This window comes from Filicampus tigris, chromosome 16 (genome assembly GCF_054856515.1).
Source record: "Filicampus tigris isolate MCC_2025a chromosome 16, RoL_Ftig_1.0, whole genome shotgun sequence".
NCBI lineage: Eukaryota > Metazoa > Chordata > Actinopteri > Syngnathiformes > Syngnathidae > Filicampus > Filicampus tigris.
In genome coordinates this window covers 6,395,988-6,415,928 of record NC_141232.1, presented here as the reverse complement: position 1 = coordinate 6,415,928, position 19,941 = coordinate 6,395,988, and the positions used below count along the sequence as shown (strand labels likewise).

Below are 19,941 nucleotides of genomic sequence, written 5' to 3'. Positions count from 1 at the left end.
TTTTTCATGACTGATTTGGTAATTACCAATGTTGTTAATTCAGGGTAGTTGCAGGTAAAATGGCACCGAAAATTTGGGTTCATGGAGCCTTGTATCACTTGTATCATACTCTAAAAACTATAAAAAAGACTGCATCAGAGGAAAGAAGTTGAAGGATTTCAATTGTCAAACACAATTTCCATCAATAAATCCAATAATGCTTGCATTCTTACCTGCTGAAGAGGAACTTCTTTTTGGCCGCTCGGACCCACGCAGAAATATGAAGATTGTCTGTTGTCTGGCCATTTCGCTGCGCCACAGAGCGTTACAATCCAGCGGCGATAATCTTCTGTGAATTAAATCGGTTAGAAGACCAGACCCCAAAAACACGGGATTAACGACCTCAAGCATGAAATGGTTTATCGGTTTAAACCTAAACCATACACATAAATCAAATACATCAATCAAAAACAATAAGTATGACAGTACCTGAATATTCCACATTATGCCTCGTGACGAGGAATTCTTACGTGCGTTGCGCAAGCTAGTTCATTGCGCCCTGTTAGGAACCTTGAAAGAGGATGTGTCAGCAGTTTGTTTGGTATAATTGGACCCTGTCACATTGCGTCACGATCAATTAACGAAGTGTGGCTGACTTGCAGCTCCCTCCAAGATGTTGCTTTGGCCTCTCGAGATGTGTTTGGGGTACTATTAATAGCCCCTGGGAAGGTTTGCGGGGTGCTTGGCTGTCAAAGGCTTTCGAGCGGGCACCACATTTAAGAGCACTGGGATCACATGCAGGGGGTGAAAGGCCGCTTAGCACACCTGCTCACCTCTGGACACTCCAGTTTTTCCAAGGGAACTGCGGAGTTGCACCTGATCAAATTTCGGTCTAGCGATTTGCCAGCGCATGGCGGCGTTGACGGTCTGTCTGTCGATACGCACGTTTTGAGCAGTGATTGAGGTTCCACTATTGCATTTTGATGGGTTAATTCACAAAAAAATAAAGCTCATGGCATGACATGTACCGGCAATGCTTGTTTGTGCGGCGTATTTACACGCTAAGGGGAAATGTCGCGTGGTTTCAAAGGTGATTTTGCTCTTAGCAACATGTACTTGGAGAACAGCCTAAACTCATAAACGCAAAACAAACAAAGAGAGAGCAGTCGTAGCGAGGCTGTTTTCAGGCTAGAATGGAAAATTATCTTGCAAGAATTGACTAGGGAGTTGGTGAAGAAGGAAAAAAAAAAAAAAAAAAAGGTTTAGCGCTTTATTCTATTCATAACTCCAGTACTTCCCCAACAAATTCTGCAAACTTTGTGACCGTGGCGTCACAAAAAACGCCAGATTTTTCACATGCCTTACTAATGACTGCCCGCATCAATCTGACGACATTCTCGCCACGGTGTCGGTCAATCAATGAAGTTCGTGTGTTCCAAACGCACAGGCGTGTGTTATCTAAAAGCGGTCGCCTTGTCCTCGAGAGCATCGCCGGTTCATGGCTGTCTAAAGCAAGCCCCGATACAGAGGAAAAGAGCAAACAAAAAGTTAGCCATTATAATCACAGATTAGGAAACTGACCTCTGGACCTCCAATGTCATCTAGTCTCTTGTGCAAAGAAAAAAAAATAAGAGAATATTGTGAATTACCATCACAGTGACTACATTTTTTTTTTTTTTGTGAATGGACAATGTATACAGTCGCTTGAGTTAGTCCATTGCGACAGGGTTGATCTGAACTCCTGTCTGCCCTAGAGTATATCATTGACAATGTACAGCAAATGCACTCAGTGACAGCACTTTAGTCAGCGCCAAAAGCCGTCCACACTAAGGCACCGAATGGGTGGACAATGGCATTGTCCTAAAACAGACAACGGCATTGACAATGCCAAACTCTCTCAAAACAGAGACCATGTGAACATCCGTTTTAGGAGAGGTTCCAACTCACTTTGGAAAACGATAACGCACGAGAAATCTATTTGTTTAGTCGTCTTGGTGACAGGACCGAGGACAGGAAAATGTCCGTTTAATGACAAATGATGTCACATGCAAGTAGATACGAGAGAAAAGATGTGAGCCTCTCTTGTTCTCGGAGAGGGTGTGGATTTGAAGGGGTTAGTCGGTGTGACCACCGGAGACCAGATGGAAGGAACTGGGTTAACTGAACACAACTCCTTCGAAAAAAAATTGGTCGGGGCTTACCTTTGCAGTCATTCAGCATACAAACGATTGCATAAGGTTGAGTCGTTCCGCTGCTCGCACACTGCGCTCCTACAAGCGAGACGTTCCAGGTTTAAGGTAAGCCGTTTCTCTGACAGAGTCCCTGTGCTGTGTTTAACCAGACACTTTGTCCACAGCTGGGATGCAAACCCTTGCGTTGTTCTCGTTGTGGGTACTGGGAACATCAGCGGCGTCGCCGGATCCCAGCCCGACAACAGAAGAACCTATTCAGTGTTCCAAGGGATGCGCCTGTCTGCACGATGACTACAGCCTGGAACTCAACGTCTACTGCAGCGTCCGCAACTTTACCCAAGTCCCGACGGACATGCCGAGAGCGACGCACTCTCTCTGGCTGGACGGCAACCTTTTCGCGGCGTTGCCGGCGGCCTCGTTCAAGGATCTCAGCAATCTGGACTTCCTGAATTTGCAGAGCGGCCAGCTAGCGACCGTGGACGCTCAGGCTTTCCGGGGACTTGGGTCGCTGGCTCACATTCACCTCGAGCGCAACCGCCTGCGCGCGTTACCAGGTACCGTCTTCCACAACACGCCCAACCTCGCCTCCATCAGTCTGCACAACAACCAGCTCGCTCGCATCGAGGAGAGGCTCTTTTCCGGACTCGTGAACATGTGGCTTCTCAACTTGGGCTGGAACTCGATAGCGGTCTTGCCCGAGAACATTTTCCAAGACCTGCAGGGTCTGAGGGAACTGGTCCTCGCGGGAAACCGAATCGCCTACCTGCAGACGCCGCTCTTCCAAAATCTCGGCGAGCTTAAAGAATTGGATCTAACGGGAAATTTCCTCAAAGTCATCAAGACCAACGTGTTCGTGAAACTCGTGAAACTGCGGAAGCTTTACCTGGCACGGAATCAGATTGCCACGGTGGTGCCGAGAGCCTTTGTAGGCATGAGAGCTCTCCGATGGCTGGACCTCACCAACAACAAACTGACCACCCTCCACGAGGACACCTTCTTGGGCTTGCACAATCTTCTTGTGCTGCGTCTTTCCAACAACTCCATCGCCGGAATTAGGCCCCGGACGTTCCGTGATCTGCAGTTCCTAGAGGAACTGCGTCTCAGCTACAACAGAATCCGCGCCCTGGGCGAGAGGATTTTTGAAGGCCTCGGACATCTGGAGGTTCTCGAGCTCGAGCACAACCAAGTTCAGGAGGCACAAGTGGGTAGCTTCGCAGGACTCTCCCATGTGGCTGTCATCAACCTGTCGGGAAGTTGCTTCCATAGTCTACCAAATCAGATATTCAAAGGTCTCTCAAAGCTGCACAGCCTTCACCTGGACAAGGGCTGTCTGACAAAAATCACCAGTCAAGCATTCACGGGGCTGTCAAGTCTACGGAGACTTTTCCTGCAGCACAACAACATTTCTGCCGTGGAACGCCAAAGCTTCGCAAACCTGGTGGGCTTACTGGGATTGGATTTGAGTTTCAACAAGTTGGACATTCTCAACAGCCACACATTCTCCGGTCTCAAGAATTTGGAGTACTTGCTGCTGTCCAACAACGAATGCCGGCAGTTCCCGCACAACGGCACCAAGAATGTCCTCCCAAGGCTGCGCTACCTCGACCTGAGGGCAAACGCCTTGACGAGTCTTGTCCCGGATTTCTCGGAGAATATGGAGAGGCTTCTGTTGTCTGGAAACCGCTGGAAATGTGACTGCGGTGCCATCTCGCTGAGGTCGTACAGCCTGAGGAATCCGTACGCGGTGCCTCGGCGAGTGGAGACCCACGCCGAGGGCGAAGAGCCCGACAGCACCATCACCATATACAACAACATAACGTGCGCTAGCCCCGCACGCCTGGCAGGTCAGGACCTGCGAGATATTGACACGGAACTCTTCCAAACGTGCAGAGCAGCCGTACATTGACGCAAGTCGCAAGTGTGATTCCACGTAGTGAACCAAATCTCATCAGTGATGACAAATAATGTCACACGCGCGTACATGTTAGTGACAATGTGTTTACCTTAAAATAGTTTGCGCTGTATGAGCTGGAGTGTGCAATAAATGCATCAAAAACTGTACTCCCACCCTTTTTTTGTCTTAAGACCACCACCATCAACAACATCACAACAGTTCCAATGAACCCACAAGAGAGCTTCTGGGGGTCTGGCAGCCTCCTGTAGGGCAGGCACGCCATATGTAATATAATTAGAGATTATTTCACCGACGATTATACAGAAATAATTACGTTGATGTGATGGAGCATATTTTTTTGGCATTTTGTTGAAATGAATAGTGTGTTTTTAAAATGAATGGTCATTGAAAAATCAAAAATATCTACACATTGTCCCTTTATAGGCCTTGTAATTTTAACCCGTGCACAGTGCAATTAGGCTGCCATCTGGTGGGAGTACGATAAACTTCACTGATTAATCATCAGAAACTAAGGATTCAAACGTTATTTTTTAGGGCCTAGAATGTTTTATGTGCGTGCCTAAGAATGATAAAGTGCATATACTTGTTTTTAAATATAAATGTATATAATTCGAGTGATAGAAATAAAGTACTTAATACATGGAGAAATTTTAAAAATGAATCAAGTGTGTTGAATAATTAAATTTCCCTTTTAAGGACTACGATCATGACTTCAATTGATTGGGGGAAAAAAAAAATCACACGTAGCAGATGAAAAATTTATTTAATTGTCAAGATGATAAAAAATAATCTTGTGAACTCTGTAAACCATTACAACACTGTAGTGTAACAATTTAACAAGTGTTAAACTAGTCATACACTATAGAAAATATGCAGTACACAATCTTTAATGTAGAAATAAAAAATAATAACAGAAAAAAAAAAAATCTGGTTGTACTCTAAGACTTGCACCTATACGGTATGTTTGTGTTCACAACACAGAATCAAGATACCGACAGTAAAATTCTTGTGATTATCATCTTGAATTCCAACATATCTTCACAAAAAAAATATTCAAACCCACTGACAGGTATAATCCCATTAAATCCAGTTTTCATTCAAGCACTGCATTAACCAGGAAAAAACACCTTTAATTTAGTGCTAATACATTTGTTTTTATTGAATAGCAGTTTACAACTAGATGCTACATCAAAATGAATGAACTGCGCTCCGTAGTAATAATATTCCAGTGACCTCTTCATTGAATATCTAATTTCGAACAATACATTCAATATTTCAGGGCTTCAAAATGTTGATGATCATAATAATAATAATAATAACAACAACATGTCTACAGTACATGGAACAGCCGGTTCCACATTCAGATTCTTTTTTACTTTCCACAACAGTCGCACTAGCAAAGTCATTTTCAATTCCAACTTCACACTCAACGTCATTAAACGTGTACAAGATTGCATAAATCTTCAGGCTCGCATGTTCATATAATTCAAATACGACGACAAATACAACAACTAGAATGCAAAACATTTTCAAAAGTATGCCGTGTACAGTTCATTTACAAGATTCTTCCTGTTTGGTGCGATTTGTTTCCCATTTGGTGCCAGAGTTATCTAAATTGTGTCCTTAATGACTGAATATTGCGGTCCTTTTACGTTCTTGAACGGGATGGCAAATACAGACCGTGACGGAAAAATAGACCCTTTACAAACAAATGTCTGGCCACTTATTAGCATTAGCTTCACTTACGCCTTAATTAACAAACAAAATGAACAAAATGTCAATTAAATGGCGCAGTGAAAAATCGCTCCATACCAATCGGAGCTAAAATCGCCAGTAGACTGACCCGAGGAACGCTAACAAGAGTAGGGAAATAGCACAACACTCACGAACCAGCTAGGCTATCTAGTCAGAATGTTTTAACTATAGAGACATGCTACTAAAGACTTTTCTGGCAGTTGTTGACAGGTCTGTTGTTGCGCTAATGTAGAGCTAGCTATTCATGCTGTCTTAGCACTTAGCATGGTTGGCGAGATAGCCTCTGTTTGCATTCCACATACTCTCAGCCATTGTGTCAAGTTACAGGGAAAATCTCATAAAGTTATGAACTCTGGTGTCACTGTCCGATTGAGCAATATAGACGCAAACGACAGTAATATAATCTGGAGGACGCAGGAGCTAACAGCTTGTAACAGCTTCATGTTAGTGCTTAGCATGGTTAGCAAGCCGGTCTGCAAACTCTCTGTCGTCGTGTTATGGGTAAAATATTGATCACATCTAGTTTTTTTTTAATAGTTCTTTAGGAGAAGTATAGAACGTGAACTATAATAACATTGCCTGGAAGAGCTGAGTCCCAACATGGACGAGAGCTTTGCTAGCGTTCGCTGTTGTGACTATCAACAGTGTTGCTTTCAAGCACTTAGCCAGGCTGCCCTTTGTTAACATTCACAGAATGCTGTGTAGTTTTCAGGGGAAAATTAACAATGCATTCATTATCGATTAAAAAAAAAAATCCACAGTTGGCATTTTTTTAGTTGAGAGTGGATCACCAGCACCTCTGCTGGCTTAAACCAAGTGGTGTACTATGCGCAGGAGGTTTTCACTTTTAGGGAAAAGGGTCTACTCTCCGCCACTTTTAAAAAGGATCAACAATACGCCACTTTTAAACCTTTTAGATAAAGTGGTCTAAATACAAAGAAGGTTATGATCATCGTCCACTTGACTCATCTAAGGCACAAGATTTTTTTTTATCTTAATTCAGGGAAATATGACCATTTTATCTCTCAGGATAACACAAATCCAATCATAAAAAGGCACAAAAAGTCAAAGTGTTGTGCTCACTAAGTGGACTTTTTGGATTGTTTTGTTGTGATGAATTAAGTCTGTATCTGCCACAGATAACCTCACTTTCCAGATGCTGAATCAAAAGCACTGTACAGTATCATAAACGGTATATAAATGAATAAAACGTCCACTGTATAAACCTTTTAAACCTTTTCGAGTAAAGAAAACTTCAGAAAAGTGAAGCCGATATGGCCACTTCAGGGGCACATTCAATTCCTTCACTGTCTTTAAAACAACCCTTTAATCGGTCGTAAAAACACTACTAGTCGGGATTTGTCCGTATTTTTATGTCAACTCCGAGAAAAAGACGTAATTTATTACTGGTAATTTACTATTTAAGGTTGTAGGTGATTGTTTTCCTTAGCCTTTTATTAACTTCCATTTGTTAGTGAAAGAAAAACTTCAAACTGAAAGTACAAAGTACAGGTCTTTGGTAAAACTGCAACAAACATGGGCTCAAGTGCGTTACAAGCAAAAGCCATCAGCAGAGTCCTGTTATTTAGCTTCAAAGTGAAATAATAAAGGCCCTCAAAAACGGAACTCCATGTCCCGCGAGGCATTCCCAGCGACACGTGGAGATCCGTTTTAAAAAGGGAAAATCTTTAGGAAAATGTGGACAGCTTCTGGAAACATCACTTTGGTTGGTTTCTCTAAATTTTGCATGAGACATCGTTATTTTTGTTTTTTTTACAGGCAGAATGATGAAGACCAAAGGACACAGTCAAATTAAACAGCTAAAAAAATAAAATAAAATAAAAACACGTAAACAAACCCAATTTACAGCAGTATAGGTCTGCGACATCATTGCAGGGGATGTTACAAAAATCTTAACATATTAAAAATGTGATTCAAATTATTTAAAAGAAAACTATAAGACGGAACTATATGAATACTTTTTACAGTAGTCATTAATACGCTTTTAACAACATCAAAGGATTCAATTGAAATACAGTGTGGCAGTTTGACACGATTACAGTAAATTTTTCATGATTATAGTCAATTTTCATATGGCTCGACAGCAGAACGGCTTTTTGTGTCACATGTTAAAATACAAACTGTATATAAATGAGTGCGTGTAACTTGCCACGCCGTCATTCATTCTTAAGATAACATCACTTGTCGCTTGACTATAAAAAAAACAAAAGTTCCTAAGATTTAGCACTGCGTTCGGGGCTGCTGGGAAGTCGGAAAGGCAAGCTTAGATATTTAAGTTTGGGTCTTCACGTCAGCGTGTTGGAATGTAAACTAAAGTCCGGACAAAATAGAAACTATCTTTGGCCAACCTTGATCTTATTTTTTTTTTCTTTTTACAGAATAACTTGAAGAGGACATAATGACTTAAAAGCTTGTGTGTGTGTGATCATTTAAATATTTAAATATTTTCAGAGATGAATAGAAATAAACTGTTCCATATTGATCCTTACATCCTGTAGATTAATATTTATCCGTCCATTTTCTATTCCACTTAGCTTCATCCGGATCGAGACGTCAATTAATAACATATAACGAAAGGTAGTTTTGGGCAAATGTGTTATTTCAGAAGTTTGTATCAATCTGGCAGCCTTTCACATTTCTCCATTTGACAAAAGGTTCAAGCTAGGGTGTTTTCTGATTTACAAACTAAATCAGGTAACGGCAATGGCGTAGGAAAATAATACCGCTAAACATGCGGTATATAAAAGACCCAATAAATAACGCATAATCACCGACTACGGCATCGCGGTGAAGGAGAGGTCGTTGGAATTCCAAAATGCCCGACTTCCCAGTTTTCCGGAAGGCAGCATTAGTCTCTTGTTCTAAAACAGTGGCTGGTCCCATTTGTCGGGATTTGTGATTGACAGATTGCTAGCCATTGGCTTAAGCGGGGTACACACGTACCGACTACTGGGGTGGCAAGACGCAATAATTCGACGTTTGTAATAAAAGATTATCCTGAGCGATTATCATGTGATGTGGGGTCCTTCCCTGATCTGATCAAAACAGCAGAAAACACAAAAAAATAATTCCCCTCGCCATGTGTGGGGTCACTCCAAAAAAAAAAAAAAAAAAAGTTAATCAGTATGTGTGTACCCCACTTGTCCATATTTAATCTTTGCTGCGACGGCCACTTCTTCTAAGCAAACGTCTTCCGCGATATTTTTTTTCCCACTGCCTTGCTTTACCATCACGTCTGGGAATGTAGCTAAATCAACTGTACCTGGAGACACACTTCCTATAAAGCGAGAGCGATTCATTAACACAGTAGAAGGTCATTTTCGACGGACTCCATTACGTTAAATCACGGAAATTGTCCTAAGAACTTTTTGGAACAAATGCATGTGCCCTTTGTTTGCATACGGCCAGGAAAGGAAAAAAAAGATAATCTCAAAAGAGCGAAGCTGCACGGGAAGAGCACCGCGGCCAACGATAAGGACGCAGGCACTGGTAATGTTACACCCCCTCCCTTCCCAAAATTATAATAACAAAATTGAGCCGAATATACATATGGTCATGGTGTTTTTGTCAACTTTTTTTTTTTTTTTTTTTTCGTTTTACACATTTCACCAAAAACTAGCTTTTCTGCTTCTACAATTTGAGCTTAAGGCACTTTAGAGTTGGAGGCCGATATGTTCTAGAGGCTAGTTTCCTAAACACACAGAAAAAAACAAAAAAACAAACAATACATGCTCCTCCATATAAATCGTTACAAAAAACAAAAGTAACTGATTGAACAATGTGTAGCGTGTGTGTGCGCTTTCCACATATTACAGCTGCTGGTTATGCCTAAAATGCATCATAAATTTGCACTTATTTGATTGATTTTCTTTTGTTTATTTATAAATCTAACTATGAAAGTAGAAACTATTAAATACTTTTATTTTCCTATTAAATCTTAATATGCAGAGTCATGCCATGATTTAACAACAGGAAACATGAAATGTTCCATTTATGTTTCACAGTACACACAAAAGCATCATCTTATATGTATATTTATAGGTATATTTATAAAAAGTATGACTACCGGTAGTTAAAAAAAAACAAAAAAAAAAACAACAACAAAAAAATAGCTACAGAGCAGCTTAAACAAAATGTCTACATACCCTTTTAATAGTCCCATGTGAACAAAGTGCTTTAATTAAGAAATCTTCAGGAAATTGGTCAGAATAATTGCTTGACTGGCTGCATTCATAAACTAATTTTTTTGTTTGTTTGTTTTTTTTTACTTAAAAAGGAACATTCGGCGCTAATACCTGAAAACACTTGACAATTTTGCAATACAAATAATGTTTTGTTTTGTTACATCAAAGATTCACTCTGCATAGTGTTGAATATCATATGTTCTCCCAGACACAAGTGGATTTTTGACAATTGAATACATGTTCCTCTTTAACGAAAGGAAAAGTGGATGTCTAATTGTTGCCCATTTTAGTTGTGACATCGCCGCAGTCATTTGGCCTTCTCGTGCACTGCGGTGGATTATTTTGACCGTAACAGTCAATAAAATGTGGCGAGCTTGTCTTGAATACAAAATAGTTTGAGGGGATCTCCTCCTCATTGTCTTTTAAGAAATGTTTCGGCAATGATGACTTGAGTGCATCTGATAACAATGGCGAAGATCCCGGACACATTCAATTCTGTCAGGAAAAAAACTCACTTTGGATTTGTTCATAAAACTCTTAACAGGGCTTTTGAAATTAAATTACAGGTGCATCTCAACAGATTAGAATATTGCAGAAAAATTTCTCATTATTAATATTCTATAATATACTAATTTCCTGATACATAATGAATATTGCAAAAACTAAAATCACAAAATATTTCATTGGTTTAGGGTTACCTTATTGGGATGCACCTGTGTTTAGTTATGGTCGCTTAATTGTAGCTGTTCACTGAAATTGTTGGCCACGTAAAAATGAGCAAAACCTAAACATCCGAATCCCCTGTACACGATTCAAAGTGATATATATTGATAAGAGTCAAGCACAATTTCATTCTACATTGAATTGTTGTATGAAATATACAAAATTTGATATCTAATAGTCGTTTTTCTACAAAGTACCTCTCGCGCGTGTGAGCGTACATCACCACTTGAGTATTTTCGTTTGACAGTAGGGACATTCGGCTTTGCTGGGCGCGCAGCTCTCGCATAGAACGTAATGTTGGCACGGCTGCAGCACAATGCATCGGTCGTGCTTTTGGCAAACTACACATTTCTTTGACTGAAGCAGATATATGACCTGTTTGGGGGGGGAGAGGAGACAAATGTGACATAGTTGGGTTACAACCGCACTCGGGCGTGTGCCGCGCTTTTCTTACCCTGTCTATAAGGTCCAGGTCGTTGCGCAGCTGGTTCTTGAGCGAGTGCAGCTTGGACAGGGGCAGCTGGTCCAGCTCGCCGTAGCTGCGCAGCAGCGGCGTTGCCGGTGCCCGGCACAGAGCGTCAAAGTCGCCCCGCAGGTCCTTCAGCTTGCGCTCCGTCTCGTCCCGTTTCTGCTCGGCCAGCTGCCGCTCCGCCTCGGCCGCCTTGGCTTGTTCCTTGGCTTCGTGGGCGTCTTTCTTACACGTTTCGCACGCCTACGGGCACATTGATGGTATTTGGATGCTGGCTATTTTTTGCCGTCAAATTTTCGATCATTCAAAAATGCGACGGTTCTGTCACCAACAATGGTCAAATCAGCACATAGGCAGCTAGAGTAAATAAAAAACAAAAAAAAACAAACATATAATTCCTAGAGATGTCGATATTTTTTTTTTTGTGTGTGTCAACTGTTGTTGAGAATCGTGTAAATCCTTTTGGGTTTCTATGAATTTAGCAGCTCGGTTACAATGATCCTAACTCCTGCACTGAACTTTCCCTAGAACATGACGTGTTTGTTTGTTAGGATGGTTATAAAAGACGTGCAAGTACTTCATCCCTTTTGGAAAGCGTACCTGTTTGACCTGATGCCAGGCCTCCTCCCACTGTTTGATCTTCCTCTTGGCCTCATCCAGTTCCCGAAAGAGACGTGAAACGTCGCCGCTGCCCGCCGTCGACGTCAGGCTGCTGAAGACCGGAGACGGACTCGGTGAGAAGCTGCCGCTCACAAAGTCCCAAATGCTGCTGGCGCCGTTCAAGCCTGGACCGGGTGGAAAATGGCAACAAACACGTTTGAAATGTGTATTTCGATCACGACTGCTATAATACTAACGGCTAAAAATATGGAAATTCTTCAGTTGATATCCATGGGAAGCTATTGCTGGCTCTATTGATTTCCATGCAAAAAGTTTTACGTTGACAGGAGTCAATGCCAGAATATTAAAACACTGACTAGCAGTGCAAATAAATAATTTTCTAAGATATGTTTAGATGACAGCATAATTCCTTTTAGTAAATAAATCTGAGGGAAATTCCAGTGCTGTCATTTACAATAATAATCAACTTTCATCAAATGTCCTCGTGTTTTCCTTGATACAATGTACGGTGGCTGTGAACAATTATTCATTCCCTTTTTTTCCATATACATCAAGGCAAAAAATAAATAAATAAATCAATCCAAGCCACTGAGGCTCTATGTGAAAAAGTAAGTGCCTGCTAAATCCCATTTAAAGCTAATAAATGGAAGTACCGCTTTCGTACTGTAGGAGTTTCATCCACAAACCGCCCGTTTAATGCCACACCACATCGTCTCATTTGGAAGCGGACAAATATGTGTTTTCACAGAACTGCATGTAATAATAATAATAATAATAATAATAATAATACATTTATTATTATGACATGTAGTATGTCTAGTGTTTCTACCGACCTAAGGAGTTCTGGGAAGAAGACGAGGGCGTTCCCAGCAGGCCGTGCTCCTGCTTGGCCAACATGTTCGCGGCGTGGTTGTGATGCGACAGCGCGGCGGACAGCAGGGACTGCGACTGCGACAGCGAGCTCATCGGCGAGGTGGACAGCGACGAGGAGGAGTTGAAGGAGGACGAGCGCGCCAGCGAGCCGGGAATGTTGACCGGGGCGGAGCCGCCGAGCATTCTTTGACCTGAAGGGCGGCGCCGTGCCATTGAGTGGTTGCTTTTGAGTCAAACTACCTTGTGGGTGAACTTTATGTTGGCGGTAGATATGGCATTAGGGGAAAAAAATACGTCAGGCCACAAATGTGCACACGAAATACAAATTCATGTTTCATATCATTCCGATGAACAACTCCAAAATCTGGGTAAGGAAATGGGTGCGCATATTTGTGAGAAAATGTGATGGCCGTCATGTTATATATCTGCTGCTAGAGCTTCCTGTCTTCAGCCATCCATCCACTTAGCATTTCGTGTGCATATTATTATTATATCGTGGCCAGTTTATTTATTTTTACCGCCCATGTCACATCTGGGACTTCATACTTTTTAAAATTTCTGCATCCTTACTTTCCAGTCCAACACTGTTGTCTTGTTCTTCTAGCTCCTTATCAAGCGACGCGACGTTGATGTCACTAAAGTTGAGGTCCAGAGCAGATCCTGAGTGGGGGAAAAAATAACAAGTTTAAAAGGATTTCCAGTTTAAAAAAAAAAAAAGGAATGTTGGACATCCTCTTACCTATGACCGACTCAACCGTGTTGCTCCCGGGATAAAAGGGAGTGGCTTTTGCGTTCATGGTGGACAAGGTGGTCGGGGAGGAGCTGTCCGAGCCTATGCTGGAGGCCAAGCTGGACGTTATGCTGGAGGTGAAGCTCGATGCCAGAGGGTTGACTGCGCAGAAGACGCTGTTTTGTGCCTGAACGGGGGCGAGGGGACACACAGAGCGCATGTTTTAATTCCCCCCATGCAGTAGTGGCAAGTACAGCATCTCATGCTGTTATTTGAAAATATCTTCGGGTTTTTTTTTTTTTTTTTTTTTAATACTATTTTCATGTACATTTCGACTTTACTGCAGCACACACGATAATCCGAAATGAAACACGACTGTTTGGAAATCACTGTCTCAAAAGAGTAATAGTAAGTTTTATGGTCACGACTAAAAAGACAAACATAATTCTTCTTGCACAGGTGAAAAAAGGAGTGTCTATAACTGGTTTTTATTTGTTCCCACGAATGGCAATTACTGGAGCATTTATTGGTGGTGCGGACATTTGAGGAAATAGGGTAATTTATCAATGCCCCCCCCCCACACTTTAAATAACATTGCATCAAAATAGCTCCCAGTATGATGCTTTACAGTTATATTGTAAAACAATAGCTCTCTCTCATTGTGGCAATCAAAATGACTTATTTTTTTAATCTAAATGCCTTCAAACACACCGAGATGACGAAAGAGTCACGTTTATCTTGCAAAGGCCAAATGTGAACACTGCAGTCTTTTAAGGCCGACAGATTTTTCATAACGAGCTTCAAAGCGTACAAAAGCACGACCAAGTTGAAACATTTGATCAGATCGCGACGAGCAAGCGTTATGCTGCACATTTAAGACAGGCAAGAGCTGCATCAACAATAATGACGCTCGCTTTATTGACACTGTTGGAGAGGTATTTGTTCAACTGTTTATCATCGCTGTTGCAGTTTTGCGGTGGTGTGTTAATGTATTGCATCATTCCTAAGTACTTAAAGTCAATATCCGGACTGTACATACATTCGCCACTTGTCCGTTGCTGGCGCCGGAGCCGCCGGCCGTCGTCCACTCGCCGACCGGACACTCGGAATACTGCTGAGAGCCCGGCTGGGAATGCGAACCGGAATGTATGGCCGTTAGCAACGAGCTCATGGTGTCCTCGGTGGAGGGGATTCCTGAGGGCAGACATGACGGAATGAGACGGCCCCCTATCTCAGCTGACTTTAGGTGAGGGGCGGGGCTGCACTCCGGGACTGGTTGCCAGCCAATTTCAGGGCTCATATCAACAGAAAAGCGTTCACACCAACATTGATTCATTTTAAATACATATCAGGGTTAGAATTTATACTTGTGACAAAATGGCACCACTTTTATACATTTATACACAAAGGCTTGTTTGGGTCAATTTCCGTGGTTGGTCAGTTCAGTTAACGCAAAATCTACAGTGGGGAATTCCATGAAACATCGAGGGGATGGGGAGGGAGGGCCTGGACAAAACCGCTGACTCTGGGATTTCGTTTTTTGACATCTTGTCATCACGCCTCATCCTCTATGAAACCGGAATTCACCCACAGACAAACTAGCACAAACGGAGCGCGTGCAACCGTTGTTTGTTTTTGTTTTGTTCACAATTTGACCTTGACTGAGATCTGCACGCTACTCAGTGCCATTCCAGTAACTGTTTATTCTAACTTTTATGATACTTTGTGTAAAATTGTCTCCTTTTATTACTTGTTTGTAAAAGTGTCTTGTATGACTCACTTTCTACGTGTGCAAAGGCACAAAAGGGCCCCCGGGGACAGTAGCCGGTTTGCCGCATGTCGTTGCACTTAGTGGATTTGTAGATCTCGGAGTGGAGTTGGGGGGGGGGGGGAGAAAAAATGAGCAACGTTACATATTAACGTCAGACTTGCATGTTGTGTTGATAAAGGATGAAGTTGATAGCCACCTCTGGGTGAAACTGCTGCTCCGTGCGCGAGTGACAATACTGGCAAGCGTCGGCGCTCTCACACTTGGAAGGCTCGCCCCATTCGTCGCCGTGTTTCACGCTGGGGCACGGAGTCGACCTGTTGGGTGATATTACAATGGCAAAGATTTGCCTCTCACATCCAGACACATCGACACATTCGAATTATATCGCGGAAGGATGAATTTATTGCAGTAGTTCAAGTCAAAAATCAAACTCCAAAATGATTTTTTCAATCCATGATAGCAAGCAATATAAGGTGTAAGACCTACGTGACCGTGGCAAGTCAGGTAAGATGGTGTTTTGTTTTGCTTAAAAGTATTCGTTTTTTCGTTTTTTTTTTGTATTGCTCACCTGTACTTGTACTTGCGTGGATTGCGTCTGCGGTCTCGACTGTTGTGGTAGTGCGGACAAGCGTAGCCCTGTCTGCACAATCTGGGCGGCTTTGTGCACTGCTCCGTTTTGTAATTTGCTAAAACAAAGTTGGTGTCTGCGGAAAAAAAGACACCACAAGTCTCATCTTACGCTCTCATTAAAGAGCATTTGCCAAGTTAACGGTGCTTGAAATGAACCGGCGTCCTGCACCTTGCCACCGGGGGTCCTCCGTCAGGGTCTTCTCGATCATGGCTTGGCTGGCTAACACGCCGGGCTGCAGGTCGGGAATACCTTCGCCGGAGCCCAGCTGTCCATTCTGGAGCGCCTCTTGTGCTTGAACCTCTCTGTTGTCACATTTCATTATCGTTCTTATGATTTACAATGTCAAAATACAACATGCTTGTTCAAATATTTTTTTAAAGAATGGTTAAAAGAAATTTTGAGTAGTTAGTTTTTTTTTTTTTTTTTTTTTAGTTTCTAAGGTGAAACTTGTGAGCTGAACTGTTTATAAGAAAAGACACCCCGAGCAAAACTAGTTATTGTCAGTTTCGGTTTTCACCTGATATCATAGACGGGAGGTCTGAGATCATGCGGGCCGTGGGCAAACGCGCAGTGGAGGCCGTTCTTCACGCAGTGCCCCCGGGCGTCTGTCTCGTGGATGCAGGTGCCCGTCTTGTAATAGCGGAGGTGGTACTTGCGCTCCGTGTCGCCCGTGGTCCGGTGTAAATAAGGACAACTGACAGAGGTGGGGACAATTTTTTTTTTTTTTTTCCAACAGACAAAATAATAAAAAAAATAATAATACAACAAAAACTGTCCGCTGTGATCCCAATGCCAAATATATTGCATTATTAACTTCATGCATGCACCGACTTCACCATGTATCCAGACTAGCAACAGTTGCTATGGCAACAGGTAAGGCCATATAAAAATAGCTGCCATTGTCAGGGGTGGAGTAGAGATGGCGGGAGCTTGTCCCCCCCCCCCCCCCCCCCCCAATTGTTTTGTTCAAAACAAATAGACTGTACAAATGAAGTTTGACTCCGGCACTGAATTTGTTACAGTGGTGAACAAATGAATGAAAGAATGGCTGCATGAATGGTGACAAAGCCATGAGCTAAAGGCTAAGAAATGATACAAACTAATGTTCCACCGATAATCCCAAAAAACGACTCTATTTTCAGAGAATTCTTTTTGCCTGCTACAATTCCAACTTCATTTCATTATGGGTTTCTTTCAGCGGGAGATAATATCTGATGATAACAAAATAATTAGCCGCATTTGTACGTTAAGGCACCACTGTATTAGAACGTCGAAATGCAGGCAAAGATAGCCTTGCTGGCCCCGACTTCACATCGCCGCTCCCCATTAAAGCAAACCATAAAAACTCTGAACAGACTGTTCCACATAAACAAATTTTCTTGGCAGAGCTAACAGCATCTTTAAAGTATCGCCGGCATGCAAACGAGCATCCCAACTGTCCACCTACTCGTCTCCATCGGGGCAAATGCCTGTGGTCTCGTCGTATTTGGTGCAGTAGACGTCGGGGCTGTAGTTGAAGGTGCCGTCCCTCCGGCGGATGGGTCTCCTCCGCCTCTGGTTGAGAAAGTGCCAGTGGAAGCACGTAAATGGTCTGTGCTGCGTGCACTTGTGCTGCAGGAACAGCGGGCACTGCTCGGTCCTGAACTCCTTCAAGTAGCTGAAAGGGTAGAAAGGACAAGCCCGGTAACACTATATTTATTAATTGACACAAAAAAAACAAGGCTAAAGTGGGTAGCGCTGGGTGAGATCGAAAAAAAAAAATCGATATACCACCATATAGACATTTTCGGTTATTCTATAAAAAAGTATACAGCACACTGTCAATTACCTATTTTGCATAAAAGTTAACGTAAAAAATATCTGCCAATCCAATCCAGACAATCAGACCTGTGTAAAGTGTACTAATACTATTGCAAACATTTTGTTTTACATCTGATATCTCTAGCCTTGTAGTGCAGCTAGAGCAGTCAACAACTGTACACAACATTACTGTGCAAACATTGTAGAGGTACCACAATTAAAAAAAAAAAAAAATCTACATTCTGTTTCAAGTTCCTGATACCTGTTGAATACCAGTGCAAACTAAATTAGCAATACAAATGGTTAAAATTAAATATGTCAGACATAGCTTATTTGTGAAATTCAAGCGGTAGATAGGATAAAAAGTAAGTCGTAATTGTGAGACAAACTGACGCGGTTTAAGTAATGAATGGTGAACACCATGTAAAAAGGCCATCGATGTTGTAGATGTCACAATCGAAGTTATTGTTTTGTTTGACATGATTCTCGTCACAAAAAGCTTGTTTTCGTCACCGTGATCGGTAACTGACTTTCTGGGTGAAACCATGTTCTACTATTGATTACTAAAGAACAGAAAAAGATTGTTTTTCTAGTGAAACTTGTCTGAGTGAGACAAATTTGCTTTCTAGTGAAACTTGTTTCGAGTCTTTTAGCAGCTTTGATTTTTATACTGTTGTAGAACACACTATTCTGTGTGTCTCGAAATGCCCTAAAACGCATGAATTCTGCCTTGATCACGGCTTAAAAAGTTCAAGGCCATCAAGGCTTTAATAAATTGATGACATAATCAAAGAGATGAATGCACAAGGCATCTTCAGTTACCACTCATACTTTTACCACTTGACATTCTTGTTTGGTGGTGTGCCGTGCATTTGTTTTCTTTGTAAATCGCATGCCATGGCTCAATTAATGTTGGGAAAGATGAGCCCTGGCCGTATTTTGGGTCACTAGCGTCAACCCGCTATTCACGTAGCGTAATACGCGCACATTCCGACGCAAGCCTAGTGGGAATTCCTTGAGCGTACGTCAATTTAAGCACGTAGCGAGAAGGGAGAGAGCGAGGGGAACACAAAAATAAAGGCCGAGCTGTTGACAAGCAGACAGGGGGGTGGCGAGCTAGCAGCTCCTGGCTAAACCACGATTAGCTTCCAAAGTTGACGGCGCGAAAGAGCACCTCGACGTTTTTTATGTATTTATTTTTTTTAACTATCTCGCCAAAGGCCGCCACGTCAGGGAACACGAAAGGGCTGTCGTCTCAAGCCCGTTCAGTCGCAGTTTTTTGGGGGCAGTCACAAAGCCCTGGGAAAGCAGCAATCGTAAACGCACGCACACACGCAAAGAGTTGGAACAAAGCGAGGACGAGGCACACGTCCCGCGAGCCGCAGAGCACGCGCGGGAGAGACACGGCGGCGGTGCTGTACTCACGTATAGTGGGTCGGTTTCTCGGTTTGAGGAGACGCATTGGCCGCCGTTTTCGAAACCGACGGCATTTTCAGTCAAAACAATCAAGTGCGCATGCGCGTTGATCTGTTGCTCCAACACAGCGCATGCTGGTCCCAGACGAAGCGTGTCACCCAGTGGTGACCAGAAGATATACATCCGCTCTTTTTTTTTTGAGGGGGGGGGGGGGGGGGGGGTTAAATGTTACATGATGATTTTGTTGTAGGATGATATTATGACTTCATACTTATAAAACGAGAATTTCATCCTCATACTGTTACACCTGAAATCAAGATTTTTTTGGGGGGTAGGGTTAACTTAATGTTGTGGCTTTTTCCTTTAATATTCCAACTTTACTCTCCTAATTTTATGTTGCATTTTTGGTTTTTATTTTACTTTATTCCTGTAATTATGACTTTATTGTTGCAATTGATTTCTTTTAATAGTCAAAATCTATCATTTACGAATTTGTACTTACAACTTTTTTATTTTTTTTATTTTATAGAATTGACAACTTTATTCTCAGAAGATTACAAGTTCCTCATTCAAGTACAACTAAATTGTATCATTTTATAAATATTCCAAATCTTGTCTTTGATATTCCAACTTTATTCTTGTTGTATTATATTATTCTCATTAAACCACTGAACTCCCCCCATAATATTTTAATTTAATTTCTGTAAAATATAAACCCTAAAATTACAACTTTATTGTCATAAGATTACAAATTTCTTCTTCTAAAATTGGGATTGTTCCTCCAAAAAAAAAGATGAAAGGATGCTGTATTCAGTCATCATCTGAGCATCAACTTTTAGTTTTTACTTTCTCACTTTGACA

The 19,941-nt window shown here is 42.1% G+C and overlaps 3 protein-coding genes across 9 annotated transcripts in view; 1 reads left to right on the top strand and 2 right to left on the bottom strand.

Annotated features, from left to right (window-relative positions):
* The window catches only part of mrtfbb (myocardin related transcription factor Bb), a 42,705-nt gene extending 41,480 nt beyond the window's left edge, over nt 1-1,225 (bottom strand). For 5 of the 6 annotated variants that reach the window (XM_086054878.1, XM_086054880.1, XM_086054877.1 and 2 more), the window contains exon 1: nt 213-1,225. The gene's annotated coding sequence lies outside the window, so the exon portion shown is untranslated. The remainder of the gene's footprint in view (nt 1-212) is intronic. The other variant, XM_086054874.1, reaches the window with a different exon arrangement.
* A 476-nt stretch (nt 1,226-1,701) lies between these two features.
* Nucleotides 1,702-4,232, top strand: igfals (insulin-like growth factor binding protein, acid labile subunit). Its single transcript, XM_086054881.1, has 2 exons — nt 1,702-2,276; nt 2,336-4,232. Exon 2 carries the CDS (start codon nt 2,341-2,343, stop codon nt 4,075-4,077), a length of 1,737 nt encoding a protein of 578 aa, XP_085911007.1. The 5' UTR covers nt 1,702-2,276; nt 2,336-2,340; the 3' UTR covers nt 4,078-4,232.
* Nucleotides 4,233-4,830: 598 nt separating this feature from the next.
* unkl (unk like zinc finger) lies at nt 4,831-19,238 on the bottom strand. Of its 2 annotated transcripts, XM_086054873.1 has the most exons (14): nt 19,090-19,238; nt 17,312-17,521; nt 16,382-16,558; nt 16,033-16,166; nt 15,802-15,937; nt 15,430-15,547; nt 15,243-15,327; nt 14,502-14,656; nt 13,472-13,649; nt 13,303-13,392; nt 12,693-12,923; nt 11,839-12,023; nt 11,224-11,481; nt 10,836-11,144 (listed from the first exon to the last, which is right to left on the bottom strand). In XM_086054873.1, the coding sequence occupies exons 1-14, from the start codon at nt 19,152-19,154 to the stop codon at nt 10,989-10,991; spliced, it is 2,178 nt and encodes a 725-aa protein (XP_085910999.1). In that variant the 5' UTR covers nt 19,155-19,238; the 3' UTR covers nt 10,836-10,988. The 2 variants fall into 2 exon arrangements, with proteins under 2 accessions (XP_085910998.1, XP_085910999.1); XM_086054872.1 differs by having other exon boundaries at nt 4,831-11,481.
* Nucleotides 19,239-19,941: the final 703 nt, after the last annotated feature.